The sequence below is a fragment of the Lagenorhynchus albirostris genome, chromosome 13, assembly GCF_949774975.1.
Source record: "Lagenorhynchus albirostris chromosome 13, mLagAlb1.1, whole genome shotgun sequence".
NCBI lineage: Eukaryota > Metazoa > Chordata > Mammalia > Artiodactyla > Delphinidae > Lagenorhynchus > Lagenorhynchus albirostris.
Genome location: NC_083107.1, coordinates 49,462,705 through 49,478,410, shown reverse-complemented (window position 1 = coordinate 49,478,410; position 15,706 = coordinate 49,462,705). Strand labels below are relative to the sequence as shown.

The following is a 15,706-nucleotide window of genomic DNA, read 5'->3' as shown; positions in this document are numbered from 1 at the left end:
AGGGGTAATCATGGGCTGGTGCTTTTAATCCTTGTCTTTCAGGCTGGTCTCATGCCGGCAGCCTTTCTTTTTAAGGTGCCACTTTGGTTAACATTTCAGCACATGCTACATTGTGGCTGGTTTTGAGAATTTAAATCCTGAAACATAGTGCCAACAGGAGACTCATAAGACAATGGCTGAAGAGATTTAGTAATCCTGAACTGTTTCAACATTGTTAGGGTTCTTGATTTTGAGATACAAAGTAGAAAGGGAAACAGCAGTCAGTAATAAGACACTGAGTCAGGAGAGTTAAACTGTGCTCTGTGCCCCATTTAATAAAGCGTGTTATAGCCAGTGCCACAAATTTGATTTGAACAATTTCTACTTTTCCCAGCAAAGATATTGTTACAGGTCAATCATTTCCATAAGTGAGAGCACATTTCTGGTGTATACTACACTGACAAATGGCTAGAAGACCTCTCTTTTATGATCCCAGGCGGAATAAAAAGGCAATTTGCTTATCTGTAGGATTGTGCGTACACTGGTAATGGAAGAGAATCATTCTTATACAAATACCTCAGTGTTTGAATCTGAACTATCAAATGAATCTGAGCTATAGCCACATCAATTTGATAAACCATCAGAATATGATTGTACCGGCTCCAGCCTGCAAAGGCAATGCATTAAATTTTCCCCACAGAAAATGGTTTCCCAAGGAAACAGCAATTGCTTGATTGCTAAAAAAAAAAAAAAGGAAGGAAGGAAGAAAAAGAAAACTTGAGTGAGTTCAGAATATCACGTGAAAACTCAGATGGCTACTGATAGTCAAGGTCAAGACTCATGAGGGGGAAGTCAGGATGCTAGACTGCTCCTCGGAAGCTCAATGGAGCTTGTCTGTGTGCCCCTAGCTTTCTCTGCATCTATTTCTCTTTGCAGTGGAACGTCTTATCCTTGCACCCTCAGGTGTTCAGAGGCTCCCTGTTTGTTTTGCACTCAACTAAAATTTTTGCCTTCAGGAAAGGAGTTATGTTTGGTTTGGGTGCCCTCCCCTTAACTCTTTCAGAATCCCTTGCATATATCTACTGGGGACAAAACACGGAGCCTGTTGGGGAGGGAGATTTCCCCACAGTTAGCTCTTGGAGGAGATACTCTGGAGACCCGGCCAAGCTTCCCCATTCCCAGCACTGGTTCTAGGGCAGTGATTCTCAGTGTGCTTTCTGTACCAGCAACGTCAGCTTCACCTGCAAAGTTGTTAGAGGTGCAGGTTCTCAGGCCCCCCCTCGACCTGCTGAATCAAACATTCTGAGGGTGGGGGTCAGCCATCTAGGGTTTTACAAGCGTGCCGGGTGATTCTGATGCAAGGTCAAGTTTAGAACCATGGCTTGAGGGCAGCTGAGGACCGCTCACAGCGTAGGTGGCCCATAGCCGAGTTCTGCTCTGGGATTTGCCCTCGCCTGACTCACCCGAGACTTGGCTCTTCCTCAGGGCCAGCCTGCACCCAATGACTGTTGATGAAAAGGCCTGGCCCCTTACCTTCAGTCAGTTTTGAAGGGCCATCTTAATGCCAGAGCTCCCCATAGGATCAGCGGAAGCTTCTGTTGCAAATGCATTGTAGTTTAGCTTCCCTGTTAGCCTGCTTGTGCGTCCATCAAGCACTCCCCACAGACTCCAAGAGCGCTCTCCAGTAAACCTTTTGCATGCAAATATCCACATCACAGTCTGATTTTCTGGGAGGGGAATCTGACCTGAGCCACAGTCACAGCCCTAACCTGAGCCGCATCTACTGTGGGCTGAGTGGTCTGCACACACTCCTTCTCCAACCCATGAACCCACAGCACCAGCGTGGGCTGGTCCTCTGCACACACTAAACAAGCAGCTCTCAGGCCAGGGTTTCGCGGGGGTTGGCGCATCAGGTTGCAGAAGTAGGGGATGGGATAGGCCCTAGAGTCCCAGGTTAGCAGCCAGGGAGGCTGGTAAGACATCTGTGGACTAACCTGAAAGCCCCAGAAAAGGAAGCTTGTTGTTAAGCTGATCAACCCTCTTGCCCCTAAGGGGAGGAGAAGGAGACCAGCAGTTACAGGCTGGGCTTTCAGCCAGGATGTTGCACGTATATCGTCATGCATTGAAATGAAAAGATGTAGGGATGTATTATCACTCTCTACCTTTTTAAGTCATGGCAAGTGCTTCGTAATTCCTTTGGATTTTCTATCAATTTTATTCACTGTTTCTGTGGTAAAAGGGTGGAAAGTGGGCCTGTAACTCGAGGACCCTGCAGAACTGCTGGTGATGACGGCATCCCTTCCTGCCGGCATTCGTGGCAGGGCTGGCTGTGGATTCATGTTTGTGTTTTCCACTGAACACCGATCAGACACACCGCACCATGCCTCAGCCTGGGACCTGCTTGTCAACTGCAGGGGGCGTTCTTCTGTGCTGTGTGTGTGTGTGTGTGTGTTCTTGGGCTCAGGGGTCTGGTGTTTGTAGTTATCTTCCCCCATTTTAGTTCACAGTTAATTTTAGGGGCCCTTTTAGATGTCTGATTGGACATGTTTATGTACTTTTGGTGACATGGTATGTTGGGACTACATGGGATGTAAGGCAAGACACCTAGTTACTGGTTTAAGCTCTGCCACTTAACGACGGCGGTGTGATCGATAGCAGGGCACTTCGCATTTCTGTCCCTGGTTTCCTCAGCTGGGTGATGAGCTAGTTGGGGATCCTGTCCAGCTTGAGTGTTCTCAGTAGCAGACAGTGGTTAAGGTGCTGTGATTTTATAGTGTACCTGGTACAGGTCACATATGAAAACCTACCCCATCACAGGTATGTTCTTACGTAACAGATAGAGGGGCCTGTTTAGGCACATTCAAAACCCTCAGGACTGTTAGCTAAGTGAAATTGACACACTGCTATTCTGCTGGTCAAAGGCCTCAAAAGCACTTTCTCTAAGTCTGTCTGTCTCCCAGGTACTCTAAGAATAAGAAACATTGACTAAGCGTTACAAGTTCTGAAGACTCTGTACATTGGAACGCAGGGACTATGCCCGGCGCTTCCCGTTCGTTACACCCGTGTCCTGCTTGGTGCCTCATAGGGCACGTCGTGACCTGATATTATTCAGTTGCATATTTAGTTCTATTGTCTGACTCTGCCTTATAAGAATGCAAGCTTTCTGTGAGGAAAAACTTTTGTTCCTTGCACTGTATACAGTGCATAGCACACAGCTGGTGCTTAAGATCTATCTGTGAGTGAATCAGTGAGTGAATATAAAAATATAAATACACACATATATAATATTATTATAATATATGTTATATATATATAATATATATAAATATATAATATATCATATATATTTATATATAATATATAATAAATTATATATACATAATATATTATATATAATATGTAATATAATATATATTATAATATATATATTATTATATATTATAATATATATATTATTCAAACAGTATTAGGAAATAGGTATTGTTTCTGCCATTTTTTGTTTGTTTGTTTCTGCCCTTTTTAGGTGAGGAAACCGAGGTTTAGAGAGGTGAAAGAACTGGTTTTAAACCTAGGTAGTCTGCTCTGGCATCTGTGCTTTAATCACGTGGATACTCCCTTCGTTTGTACATATTGCCTATCTGAAACCAGGCATTCTGGAATAATCTTTGGACTTCTTCAAAGAGACAGAGTCCCATATAAGGTCACAACATATCCTTTATCATCAGTAATGACCATTTATGGAGTTTCTGCTCTACCATACAGGATCTCATTCCAGAGATGCCTGGGTTCCAGCCTGAAGGAGAATACAGTCGCCCCTTGGTGTCCGTTGGGGATTGGTTCCAGGACCCACCGCAGATACCAGAATCCACGGATGCCCAAGTTTCATAGCCCTGTCCTCCTTATCCATGATTCCACATCGAGGATTCAACCAACCACAGATAGTATATATTTATTGAAAAAAATCCACGTGTAAGTGGACTCAGTTCAAACCTGTGTTGTTCAAGGGTCAACTGGATAAACTCTTTGGTGAAAATGAAGTGATGTTGATAGATGGTACGTAGATAGGTAGATAATATATATACTGACTGCCAAGTAAGAGGTGCTGGCTAGTGGCTCCCAAATGCCCCAGCTGGCCTTAGGCAGGCTATAGGAGGATCATCTAGCAAACCTTACATCTAGTCACATGTTTATCTATTTCTTTGCTCACTATTTCTTCTTGGATCTGACTCCTTCCTTCCAGATTCCTTTCTTATTCCTACAGTACATTTGTCAATAGATGTAGTGGGTCTTGCTTGGAGCCTAGGAAAACACATTTTTAAAAAGCTCTTGTAGATTTGGGCCCCTGCAGCCATGAAGACTGTGTGAATCACAGGAGGAGGCATTCACTGTTGGCTGAGATTGTCAGGGAAGAGGTGGGTGACCCTTGTGGAAGGGCAGGGACTGATGAGAAGAGAATAGGGGAAAGTCACTCTTGGGGGGAGAAATGGACACGAGGAAGCAATAATAGGAGGAGAGGTGCTGATGCAGGGCTGAGAGGCACTGGATACATCCCAAGAGATCTGGAATCGAGACAAAGAGGATCCAGACATAAATGTGTGTGTATATCTCACTGATTTGAGGGAAACTCCTGGACATTGAGAGTGAGGAAGGAGAACTGTGCTTTCCCTTTCAGGGAAGAGATGTATAGCAGAGTGGTTAAGAGTGTACTATGAATTAGACCAGTTTGGTATGGAATCTGTGCTCTAAAATTTCTGTGACCTTGGATGAATTGACCCCTCCAGGGAAGCCCATTTTTTCTTCTCTAAAATGGGACTAATAGCTCCTACCACAGAGGTTATTGTAAGGATTAAATTAGAAAATTCATCTTAAGTTTTTAAAACACTGGCTGGGACTTGGTAAGTGCTCATTAAATGTTAGTTGTTGTTGTTACTCTTGCTACTTCACTGAAATTTAGAATGTGGATCAGCCCTAAATTGTCCGATAAATCTTTGCAGATGACACAAATAAAATGTGAGCTTAATTGCCAGCCCTGCGTCATAAGCTTCCCTGAATTGGAGAAGGTTGACTTCTAAAACGTAAGATGCTGGTCTCTTGCACACGGAAGTGGGGGAAGCTACTCACAGAATGACTGGTCCAGAGGCTCCCTGGAAAACATCATTAGGCAATTCTTCCAAATTATTGTTATCACTTAGATTCCTGGGGATGGAGTTGAGGAAAGAAGAAGGGAAACACAGAGCCATGTAAACATTACTGCTGTAAGAGCCATTTCCCTCTAAATGACCTGGAAGAGTAGTCAGGGCTACTTACAGCTCATCTAGTTGGGTTCCGTTGAATGCACAGTTGTGTATTTCTTGAATCCCATTCTTACTCAGCCATCTGAAATAAAAGACCCATTAAAAAGCCAATACTGTCGGATGCAAACAATACATGGGTTTCATAATTGGAAGCACTGGGGCAGGGTCAGACAGCACAGGTCAGTGGCATAAATAAAATACCACCCTTAAAGCTTGGGGTTGGGGTGGAGGGGAGACTGATTTATCACTGTATAACCTTTTGTAACATTGGAAGTTTGCATTATGTGCATGTATTATTCAGAGAAATAAATGAAATTTAATTTTGAGAAGGCACACTTAGGCATAGCAGCCTGGATCCCAGAAGGTCTTTGCACATATCAGTTGTGTGCAGAGACAATGCCATGGAGAGAGCAGACAAAGATCTGTCCTGTCCTGAAGGACAGAAATCATACAGTTATCGAACAAGTGTTTATAAGACGGAGTTGTCACCTTTCTGTATGGCCTTAAGCCTCTCACTCAGGCTCATTCACAGCAGCAGGCTTGGCTGTCATCAGAAAGTGATCTAATTAAGCTGTCAGACAACCTGCACATCTCCCGTGACCTGCAGGGACTTGGTTATTGGTGGTTTGTGGAGGTGGCTCTGGGTTAAGCCAGAAAGGAGGAAAAATCAGTGATAGAGACTGTGGGTCGTGGCGGGGTGAGGTTGTGTGAGTGGGCGCGGGGGGGAGGCTCTGGGCGAGGGGGGGTTGGATGTGGAACAGTCATCCTGATTGTGCCAAGAAGGTCAGTGAGCAGGTTTGCCTGGACAGGGGAGCCCAAGGACACCTTGGGCTGACAGCTCTGCATTGCTGTGCCCCTAGATGGATCTGAAAACAAAAGCAGAAATCCAAGGTCAGGAGAGCTTAGCCTGAAGAGCCTCTGATCCGTTGCTCTTGATTTGCTGTCAGGTCCTTTCCCTTGTCTGGCTCAGTAGGTGTGCAAATAACACTGTTCCAAAAGCTGACCCAGAGAAGTTTCCGTGTGTTCAGGACATCGATGGTTTCCGGTGCTGCAGTGGGTAGCTCAACACGCTTAAAATCACAGGAGGACAACTGCATGTGTTTTTCTTCCTCCAGAAAGCCAGTTAGCTGAAAATCCACACAGGAGTAATGCAAGTCTTTCAAAACGTTAGCAACCAATTGGTGGCTTCCGATGGCCAAGAAGTGTCTGTGCATCCCAAGTCCTGCCTGCCCCACGCCTACCCAAGTGTCCCCAGCACATCCAGCCTCCGGACTGATTTGTCAGCCTATTCCTGGGGGGGTGACAGTCGCTGGAGCAGCTGCCCCTAACCTGTGGGAGGTGGATCCTGGGGGTTTTGGATCAAACAAAGGGGTCAGCAAACTTTCTGTAGGAGGCCCAATAATAAATTTTAGGTTTTGTGGGGTTAAGAAGCAAAATGAGAATATTATTGTTACGTAGGTACTTTATATAGGTACTTATAAAACAATTGCCACGAAATTTTTATTGACCAAACTTAAAGTATAATAGTAATGATTGAGCACAATTTTTTTTTGTAGTATAGGTCTACTATTGAAAAGAATGAATTGTTTTCTTTTGTTGGGGGTAACATTTTGCTTCATTTAGGTTTAGTGTTTGTGTTCCCTACCATCAAAATCTTCACTTATAAAAGCTAGTCCTAGATCAGGGACCAGATACGCCCCATTGGGTGTAGTTGGCTGACCCTTAACCCAACAAAAGCAGTGTGCAAATCCATATGAGCTCTACCTAACGTTTTTTCTATAGACTAGATAATTAACATTTTCTGCATGTATATGTCATGCAAATAGATGTTGCTATGATTAAATAAAATGCAGACTAATTTAAAAGAATTATTGTATTTAAAGTAGCCCTTTGTCTTTATGGATTTTCTTAATAGATGCCATCACATGGGGAGCGGGTGGCATTTTTTGATGTCAACAGATCAGCACACAAAAAACATACTGTGTACAGAATTCTTGCCCTGGGTTTACATTAGGCTGTAAGACTCTCAAACTACTACCAGAGAAGCTGATATTTATCACCTATATGCCTAGTTTCTTAAGAGAAGTAGTGCTGGTTTTAAAACCAACCTCATGATGATGGTGACGACAAACAGGGCAGAGCGTCAGCTAAGGAGTAACTGAATCATGCTTTCCTTAGTCGTTTTGTTTTGTCCCTTCCCTGGTGTGTTCGCTCAGTGCAGGCTCAGGAGGCTCCAGAAGCAGGGTCTGCCCTCATCCTAAAGAATGAAGGTGCTGGGGGACCTGGTCCATGGAATCTCCTTGAGGGGCAGGCAAGTGAGATGGAAGCCAGCTGAGGAAGGGAGGAAACGCACAGGAAGTGAGCAGTTCCTGTGGCCGGGCTGTGCTGGGAGATGGCACACATGTAACCTCATTTCCTCTCTTCTGAATTAGCCCATTCTGCTGGTCGGCCATAGCTAGGTATTTCCCTGTTCAGAATTTCTGGTTGCAGGGCAGAGTAGGGGTGGCTGCTAGACAAGTGTGATAATCCTTCATTGTTGGGCTGTTTTGAAAACAGTATATATTTATATATATAGAACAGGGCTTCACGATTTTGAAAGATGCCAATGTATAGAAAGCTTTTCCGGTCATCAGAGCCATTTTGCCAGGCTTTTTTTTTTTTTGCGGTACGCGGGCCTCTCACTGCTGTGGCCTCTCCCGTTGCGGAGCACAGGCTTCGGACGCACAGGCTCAGCGGCCATGGCTCACGGGCCCAGCTGCTCCGGGGCATGTGGGATCTTCCCAGACCGGGGCACGAACCCGTGTCCCCTGCATCGGCAGGCGGACTCTCAACCACTGCGCCACCAGGGAAGCCCCAGGCTTTTTTTTTTTTCCCTGAGGACCCGTGGATGTCCCCAGGAGGAGAAAGTGCCCCTGCATCCAGACATAGCGCCTGGACTAAGCACAACTGGAGACTTAAATTGTGGTGAGTGTGGATCTTCTGATTCTGTTATCTATGGATTAAGGGCCATCTGAGGTTAAAAAAAAAAAAAAAGACGCATTTCTCACAAATGTGAATTTATCCTTTAGAGACATGTCTGAGAAATGCTGACTCTTAAGAAAGCTGTCCTCGCTAGGAGAGTATGCTCTCAGCTCTGGGGAACCACACAGTGTCCGTGGACAGGAATCGGTGAAGAGTGGCTATGATCTCTATGCTTCTTTTGTAGTTTTGGGCTTGCAGGACACTCTCCAAAGTTCTTATTTCCTGAAATTCTTTTCCTCCACTTGGGAAAAGTTAAGATTAGGTAGATCAGGACAGGTTGCCTTCTGTCTTATGTTCTGGACAAAAAGGATGTGTGTCAGTATGCAAAACTGTGAGAACATTATTAATACAAACGGACTTTTTAAAAAAATTGAGATAATGGACATCTAACATTGTATTAATTTCAGGTTACCACTTATGTATTTTCTGTAAAAATACTCTGGGAGTTCCCTGGTGGTCTAGTGTTAGGACTCTGTGCTTTCACTGCTGTGGCCTGGGTTCAATCCCAGCTCAGGGAACTAAGATCTCACAAGCCGCGTGCCACAGCCAAAAAAAAAACTGTATTAATAAACTTGCCACATGAACTAATTTTGAATCACTATATTTAAAAATGACACATATGTTTAGAGCAACTTTCTTTTTTTAATATAAATTTATTTATTTATTTATTTATGGCTGCGTTGGGTCTTCGTTGCTGTGTGGGGGCTTTTCTCTAGTTGCGGCGAGCGGGGGCTACTCTTCGTTGCGGTGTGTGGGCTTCTCATTGCGGTGGCTTCTCTTGTAGCGGAGCACAGGCTCTAGGCACGCAGGCTTCAGTAGTTGTGGCGTGTGAGCTCAGTAGTTGTGGCTTGCGGGCTCTAGAGCACAGGCTCAGTAGTTGTGGTGCACGGGCTTAGTTGCTCCGCGGCATGTGGGATCTTCCCGGACCAGGGCTTGAACCCGTGTCCCCTGCATTGGCAGGTGGATTCTTAACCACTGCACCACCAGGGAAGTCCCTAGAGCAACATTTAAAGAAGCACAAGCGTCCAGGTACAACTGATTACATTTATCACTAATCTCCTCCCTCCATTATGTAGCCAAGGAGTCCTTTTGCTGCAACACACCAGGCCGGTATTACTCAGGTACTCACTATTTTCCAAAAGTTCCTTTTTAGCTTTTTTTTTTTTTTTTTTTTAACCTCCTTGGCCTTGAAGATTCTGTTTCCTCTGCTCGTCCTTTGCCAATGCTGTGGCTAAATCCCACTCGTCTTTTAATGGCCATCTTCGACCCAACATCCTTTCTCAGCCACCTTCCTTCCCTCATTTAACTCTTCCTTCAAGCCTCGCGTCAAATCACATTATACCTTCTTTATGCTTAGAACAATTGCTTTTATTTTGCACATATTTCATGCTGCTTTTTTCCTTTGCTTTCCCTTTCTCTCATACTTCTCACAGCCCATCAACTCTTTCCAACACACACACACAGAGATTCCAAATATCATGAGCATATTAAGTGAAAGGATTAGGTATTACCTACAGTTTTGTCCCATTACTATGTACTCTGAGTACAGGACTTTGATTTTAGTTTTTCCTTCATACATCCTATTTCTCTGCTAATCTCTTTCAAACCTTTTCTGTTCTCTGTAATAAATTTACATCAAATACTTTGCTTAGCTTTATTCTTCAGTATGTTCTCATCTCTGCCTACAGTTTCTCTCTGGCCCCTGCCACCACCTTGCTCCTTTTTTTTGTTTTTTTTTTATATAGATGGGTCTCTAAATCATATTATTGCTTTGAGAAAGACTAAAATTCTTTCTGGACTAGAACTTACCTTTTGTACATATCAGCATATTGAAACACATGTATATTTTTTTAAAAAAACACAACATTGGTGAAATGTAAAGAGAAAATACTTTTCTTACAGATGTAATTGCAATTACCAGTTCCCCAAATGTCGTTCAATGCATCTGACTTCCGTGGATCCCACAAACACTTGGGTACCCCCTAGTGCCCTCTTTCTTGGCCATCTCGGGAAGTGCGTGAACTGCCACGCAGGCTACTGGCACAAACAATTAGAAGGTAGTCCGTTAATAATGCAGAGTGCATTTAAAAACTCTCCCCAAAGTCAGAGGGATTAACTCAAGCTCATTAAAAAACGTGACTGTTTCAAGAAAATGAGAAGTCATCTTATACGCTCAGCGTGGGGCTGAACAGAAGCTGCTTGGCATGGTTATGAGGGAATATCCATGTCTTCTTGATTCAGACTCCTCCTTGGTCTTTTTCTTTGGGCAACAAAAGCCTTGCCAGGCAGTAACTAGCTTTATTGATGCGTGAGTTGTTCTGGCCCTCAGAACAGATGTTGCATCACAGGAGACCACCATTCAAAGAGCAATTTTAAATACGTGAATTGCACCACAGAATCATACATTATTAACATGTCTCCATGTTGTGATTTGGAAATGTAAAGATGGGAAATGAGAGAAAAACACAGAACCAGAGAGAAACTGGAAAGGTGAAATGCCAAAGTTACCCAAACAATAAAAGGAGCATACCATTATGAGAAAGAAATCATTACAGGAAAAACCAAATGTTCCTCCATTGGAGTTTTTTCCTTTACTTACAGAATCATACTTTCAAAACTTAGCCCCACGAAAGAATTTCTTTCAACTGTGTGGATATTTATATTATCTTGAATGTCTCTAGAAGAAAGTACAGACAAATTAGGTATTTATGTCAGCTCCACTCCATGTCACCTCCCCACAAGCAGTCTACTTGGCATGGTGTAGTCTTTAGCTGAGGTAATGTTGGAATAGCTGTTGTTCTGAAGGTTGATGAGCCCAATGTTTGGGAAGTGGATGGCATCTCATTTACCTTTAGTATATCAGTTCTTCTTAACAGTGGAATTGCAGACATGCAGCCTCTTCCCTCTCTGAAAGTCTTCTTAGCTAATTCAACTGTGCTGAGGTTCTAACAGATTCACTTGTTACCCTTGCCTCCACAGTTGGTACCTGATCAATAGGACAAAGTCACTTAAGCTGACCTTTCATCTCCAGACCAAACTTCTCCATCCACCTTACTTGGGCCTTCATCTTCCTCCATCTCAATCCCCTTCTCAAAGCTAGTTTCCTTCCTCTGTTCTCCTTGGGTCACAGAAATTTTTATCATTGGTTTTTCTCCTCCTGACTGAAAGGATGAAGAAAGTCTCGGTTTTCTGTTTGTACCCCTCATCCTCTGAAGCTTCCCTGTTGGGTCTGATCTAACATGTAAATGTAAAAGGAGTAAATTGCTTGGAACAATTTGAGAAATGGGAGATATTCTCTAGTTTTCCCTCTCCCTCCCGCTCTCCTTCCTTCCTTAGCTCATTGCATCTCTTCCCTACCTCTTCCTTTTGGGTCTGTCCAGATTCTTACAATTTCACTATTGAAAATAAACTTGCTATTATACATTGCCTTTTCTCTTGCTCTTTCAAAATACATCGTCATTAACACTTCACTGTGAGTTTGTCAGGTGGTTTCTTTATGCTTAGGGCAGCATGGGAATTCTGGAGGGAAGAGGAGACGATGGTGGAAGACAAAGGGGTACAGGAGGGAGGTGTGTACTAAATAGTGAAGAAAGGGGAGACGTCCTGATTTGCTACAAGCTGGCTCTGTTGACAGCTGTCTTACTGAGGAGCCTGCTGACTTTCTCCAAACTGAGATTAGCTGTTCTTAAGGTAAAACCGAGGACACTTGCTGTTTGCCTTCCTACCTCTGCTCACCCAGAGCAACATCTTTGGAGGATGTAGACTACACAGTGCATAGTACAGGCCCAGAGGCTGTTGGGCAGGACAGCTATCGAGTAAAGAGTTGGTAACCACTCTTCAAACTTACAGTAACACCTTTTGGAGAGATTGAATCTTGTGAACAGCTGGCAAGTGCTTAATACCTGTGTTGGATATTAACCTAGAAAGAGACAAACTGAGAGTGAGTGAAAAACGAAGCTGGTTATTTTAACAATTGCTAGAGTCTAAGCTTTCCAAATTCAAAATATCAATTTTGAGCTTTCAGAAAAACCTACCAGAAAATCCCATAATACACCTGAATCATGCTAATGTTTTCTATTTTAAGACTCTAACCAGGATATAGGAAGCTACTGATACCTTAGAGAAAGGAAACTTACATTTCAGGCACAAAGATCTGCTAGTATACCACAAGGCATACCTTTTTTTTTTATTAACATCTTTATTGGAGTATAATTGCTTTACAATGGTGTGTTAGTTTCCGCTTTATAACAAAGTGAATCAGCTATACATATACATATCTTCCCATATCTCTTCCCTCTTGCATCTCCCTCCCACCCTCCCTGTCCCACCCCTCTAGGTGGTCACAAAGCTGATCTCCCTGTGCTATGCGGCTGCTTCCCACTAGCTATCTATTTTACGTTTGGTAGTGTATATGTGTCCATGCCACTCTCTCACGTTGTCACAGCTTACCCTTCCCCCTCCCCATATCCTCAAGTCTATTCTCTAGTAGGTCTCTGTGTTTATTCCAGTCTTGCCGCTAGGTTCTTCATGACCTTTTTTTTTTTTCTTAGATTCCATATATATGTGTTAGCATATGGTATTTGTTTTCCTTTCTGACTTACTTTACTCTGTACGACAGACTCGAGGTCCATCCACCTCACTACAAATAACTCAATTTCGTTTCTTTTTATGGCTGAGTAATATTCCATTGTACATGTGCCACATCTTCTTTATCCATTCATCTGTTGATGGACACTTAGGTTGCTTTCATGTCCTGGCTATGTAAATAGAGCTGCAATGAACATTGTGGTACATGACTCTTTTTGAATTATGGTTTTCTCAGGGTATATGCCCAGTACTGGGATTGCTGGATCATATGGTAGTTCTATTTGTAGTTTTTTAAGGAACCTCCATACTGTTCTCCATAGTGGCTGAACCAATTCACATTCCCACCAGCAGTGCAAGAGTGTTCCCTTTTCTCCACACCCTCTCCAGCATTTATTGTTTCTAGATTTTTTGATGATGGCCATTCTGACTGGTGTGAGATGATATCTCATTGTAGTTTTGATTTGCATTTCTCTAATGATTAATGATGTTGAACATTCTTTCATGTGTTTGTTGGCAGTCTGTATATCTTCTTTGGAGAAATGTCTGTTTAGGTCTTCTGCCCATTTTTGGATTGGGTTGTTTGTTTTTTTGATATTGAGCTGCATGAGCTGCTTGTAAATTTTGGAGATGAATCCTTTGTCAGTTGCTTCATTTGCAAATATTTTCTCCCATTCTGAGGGTTGTCTTTTGGTCTTGTTTATGGTTTCCTTTCCTGTGCAAAAGCTTTGCAGTTTCATTAGGTCCCATTTGTTTATTTTTGTTTTTATTTCCATTTGTCTAAGAGGTGGGTCAAAAGGATCTTGCTGTGATTTATGTCATAGAGTGTTCTGCCTGTGTTTTCCTCTAAGAGTTTGATAGTGTCTGGCCTTACACTTAGGTCCTTAATCCATTTTGAGCTTATTTTTGTGAATGATGTTAGGGAGTGTTCTAATTTCATACTTTTACATGTACCTGTCCAGTTTTCCCAGCACCACTTATTGAAGGGGCTGTCTTTTCTCCACTGTATATTCTTGCCTCCTTTATCAAAGATAAGGTGACCGTATGTGTGTGGGTTTATCTCTAATCTTTCTATCCTGTTCCATTGATCTATATTTCTGTTTTTGTGCCAGTACCATACTGTCTTGATTACTGTAGCTTTGTAGTATAGTCTGAAGTCAGGGAGCCTGATTCCTCCAGCTCTGTTTTTCGTTCTCAAGATTGCTTTGGCTATTCGGGGTCTTTTGTGTTTCCATACAAATTGTGAAATTTTTTGTTCTAGTTCTGTGAAAAATGCCAGTGGTAATTTGGTAGGGATTTGATTAAATCTGTAGATTATTTTGGGTAGTAGAGTCATTTTCACAATGTTGATTCTTCCAATCCAAGACCATGGTATATCTCTCCATCTATTTGTATCATCTTTAATTTCTTTCATCAGTGTCTTATAATTTTCTGCATGCAGGTCTTTTGTCTCCTTTGGTAGGTTTATTCCTAGATATTTTATCCTTTTTGTTGCAGTGGTAAATGGAAGTGTTTTCTTAATTTCACTTTCAGATTTTTCATCATTAGTGTATAGGAATGCCAGAGATTTCTGTGCATTAATTTTGTATCCTGCTACTTTACCAAATTCATTGATTAGATCTAGTAGTTTTCTGGTAGCATCTTTAGGATTCTCTATGTATACTATCATGTCGTCTGCAAACAGTGACAGCTTTACTTCTTCTTTTCTGATTAGGATTCCTTTTATTTCTTTTTCTTCTCTGATTGCTGTGGCTAAAACTTCCAAAACTATGTTGAATAAGAGTTGTGAGAGTGGGCAACCTTGTCTTGTTCCTGATCTTAGTGGAAATGGTTTCAGTTTTTCCCCATTGAGGACGATGTTGGCTGTGGGTTTGTCATATATGGCCTTATGTTGAGGAAAGTTCCCTCTATGCCTACTTTCTGGAGGGTTTTTATCATAAACGGGTGTTGAATTTTGTCGAAAGCTTTCTCTGCATCTATTGACATGATCATATGGTTTTTCTCTTTCGGTTTGTTAATATGGTGTATCACATCGATTGATTTGCATATATTGAAGAATCCTTGCATTCCTGGAATAAACCCCACTTGATCATGGTGTATGATCCTTTTAATGTGCTGTTGGATTCTGTTTGCTAGTATTTTGTTGAGGATTTTTGCATCTATGTTCATCAGTGATATTGGCCTGTAGTTTTCTTTCTTTGTGACATTTTTGTCTGGTTTTGGTATCAGGACGTTGGTGGCCTTGTAGAATGAGTTTGGGAGCGTTTCTCCCTCTGCTATATTTTGGAAGAGTTTGAGAAGGATAGGTGTTAGCTCTTCTCTAAATGTTTGATAGAATTCACCTGTGAAGCCCGCTGGTCCTGAGCTTTTGTTTGTTGGAAGATTTTTAATCACAGTTTCAATTTCAGTGCTTGTGATTGGTCTGTTCATATATTCTATTTCTTCCTGGTTCAGTCTTGGCAGTTGTGCATTTCTAAGAATTTGTTCATTTCTTCCAGGTTGTCCATTTTATTGGCATAGAGTTGCTTGTAGTAATCTCTCATGATCCCTTGTATTTCTGCAGTGTCAGTTGTTACTTCTTTTCCACTTCTAATTCTATTGATTTGAGTCTTCTCCCTTTTTTTCTTGATGAGTCTGGCTAATTGTTTATCTATTTTGTTTATCTTCTCAACCACCTTTTAGTTTTATTGATCTTCACTATCATTTCCTTCATTTCTTTTTCATTTGTTTCTGATCTGATCTTTATGATTTCTTTCCTTCTGCTAACTTTGGGGTTTTTTGTTCTTTTTTGTCTAATTGCTTTAGGTGCAAGGTTAGATTGTTTATTC

General features: G+C 42.3%; 1 protein-coding gene across 2 annotated transcripts in view; it reads right to left on the bottom strand.

Moving 5' to 3' along the window:
- FSHR (follicle stimulating hormone receptor) overlaps positions 1-15,706 on the bottom strand; it is a 163,522-nt gene that overhangs the window by 12,555 nt on the left and 135,261 nt on the right. Inside the window, exons 5-8 of one of the 2 annotated variants that reach the window (XM_060168664.1) lie at positions 12,142-12,213; positions 10,894-10,971; positions 5,287-5,355; positions 5,101-5,175 (exon numbers count right to left, since the gene is read on the bottom strand). In XM_060168664.1, coding sequence (XP_060024647.1) covers positions 5,101-5,175; positions 5,287-5,355; positions 10,894-10,971; positions 12,142-12,213 — 294 coding nt within the window. The remainder of the gene's footprint in view (positions 1-5,100; positions 5,176-5,286; positions 5,356-10,893; positions 10,972-12,141; positions 12,214-15,706) is intronic. The other variant, XM_060168665.1, reaches the window with a different exon arrangement.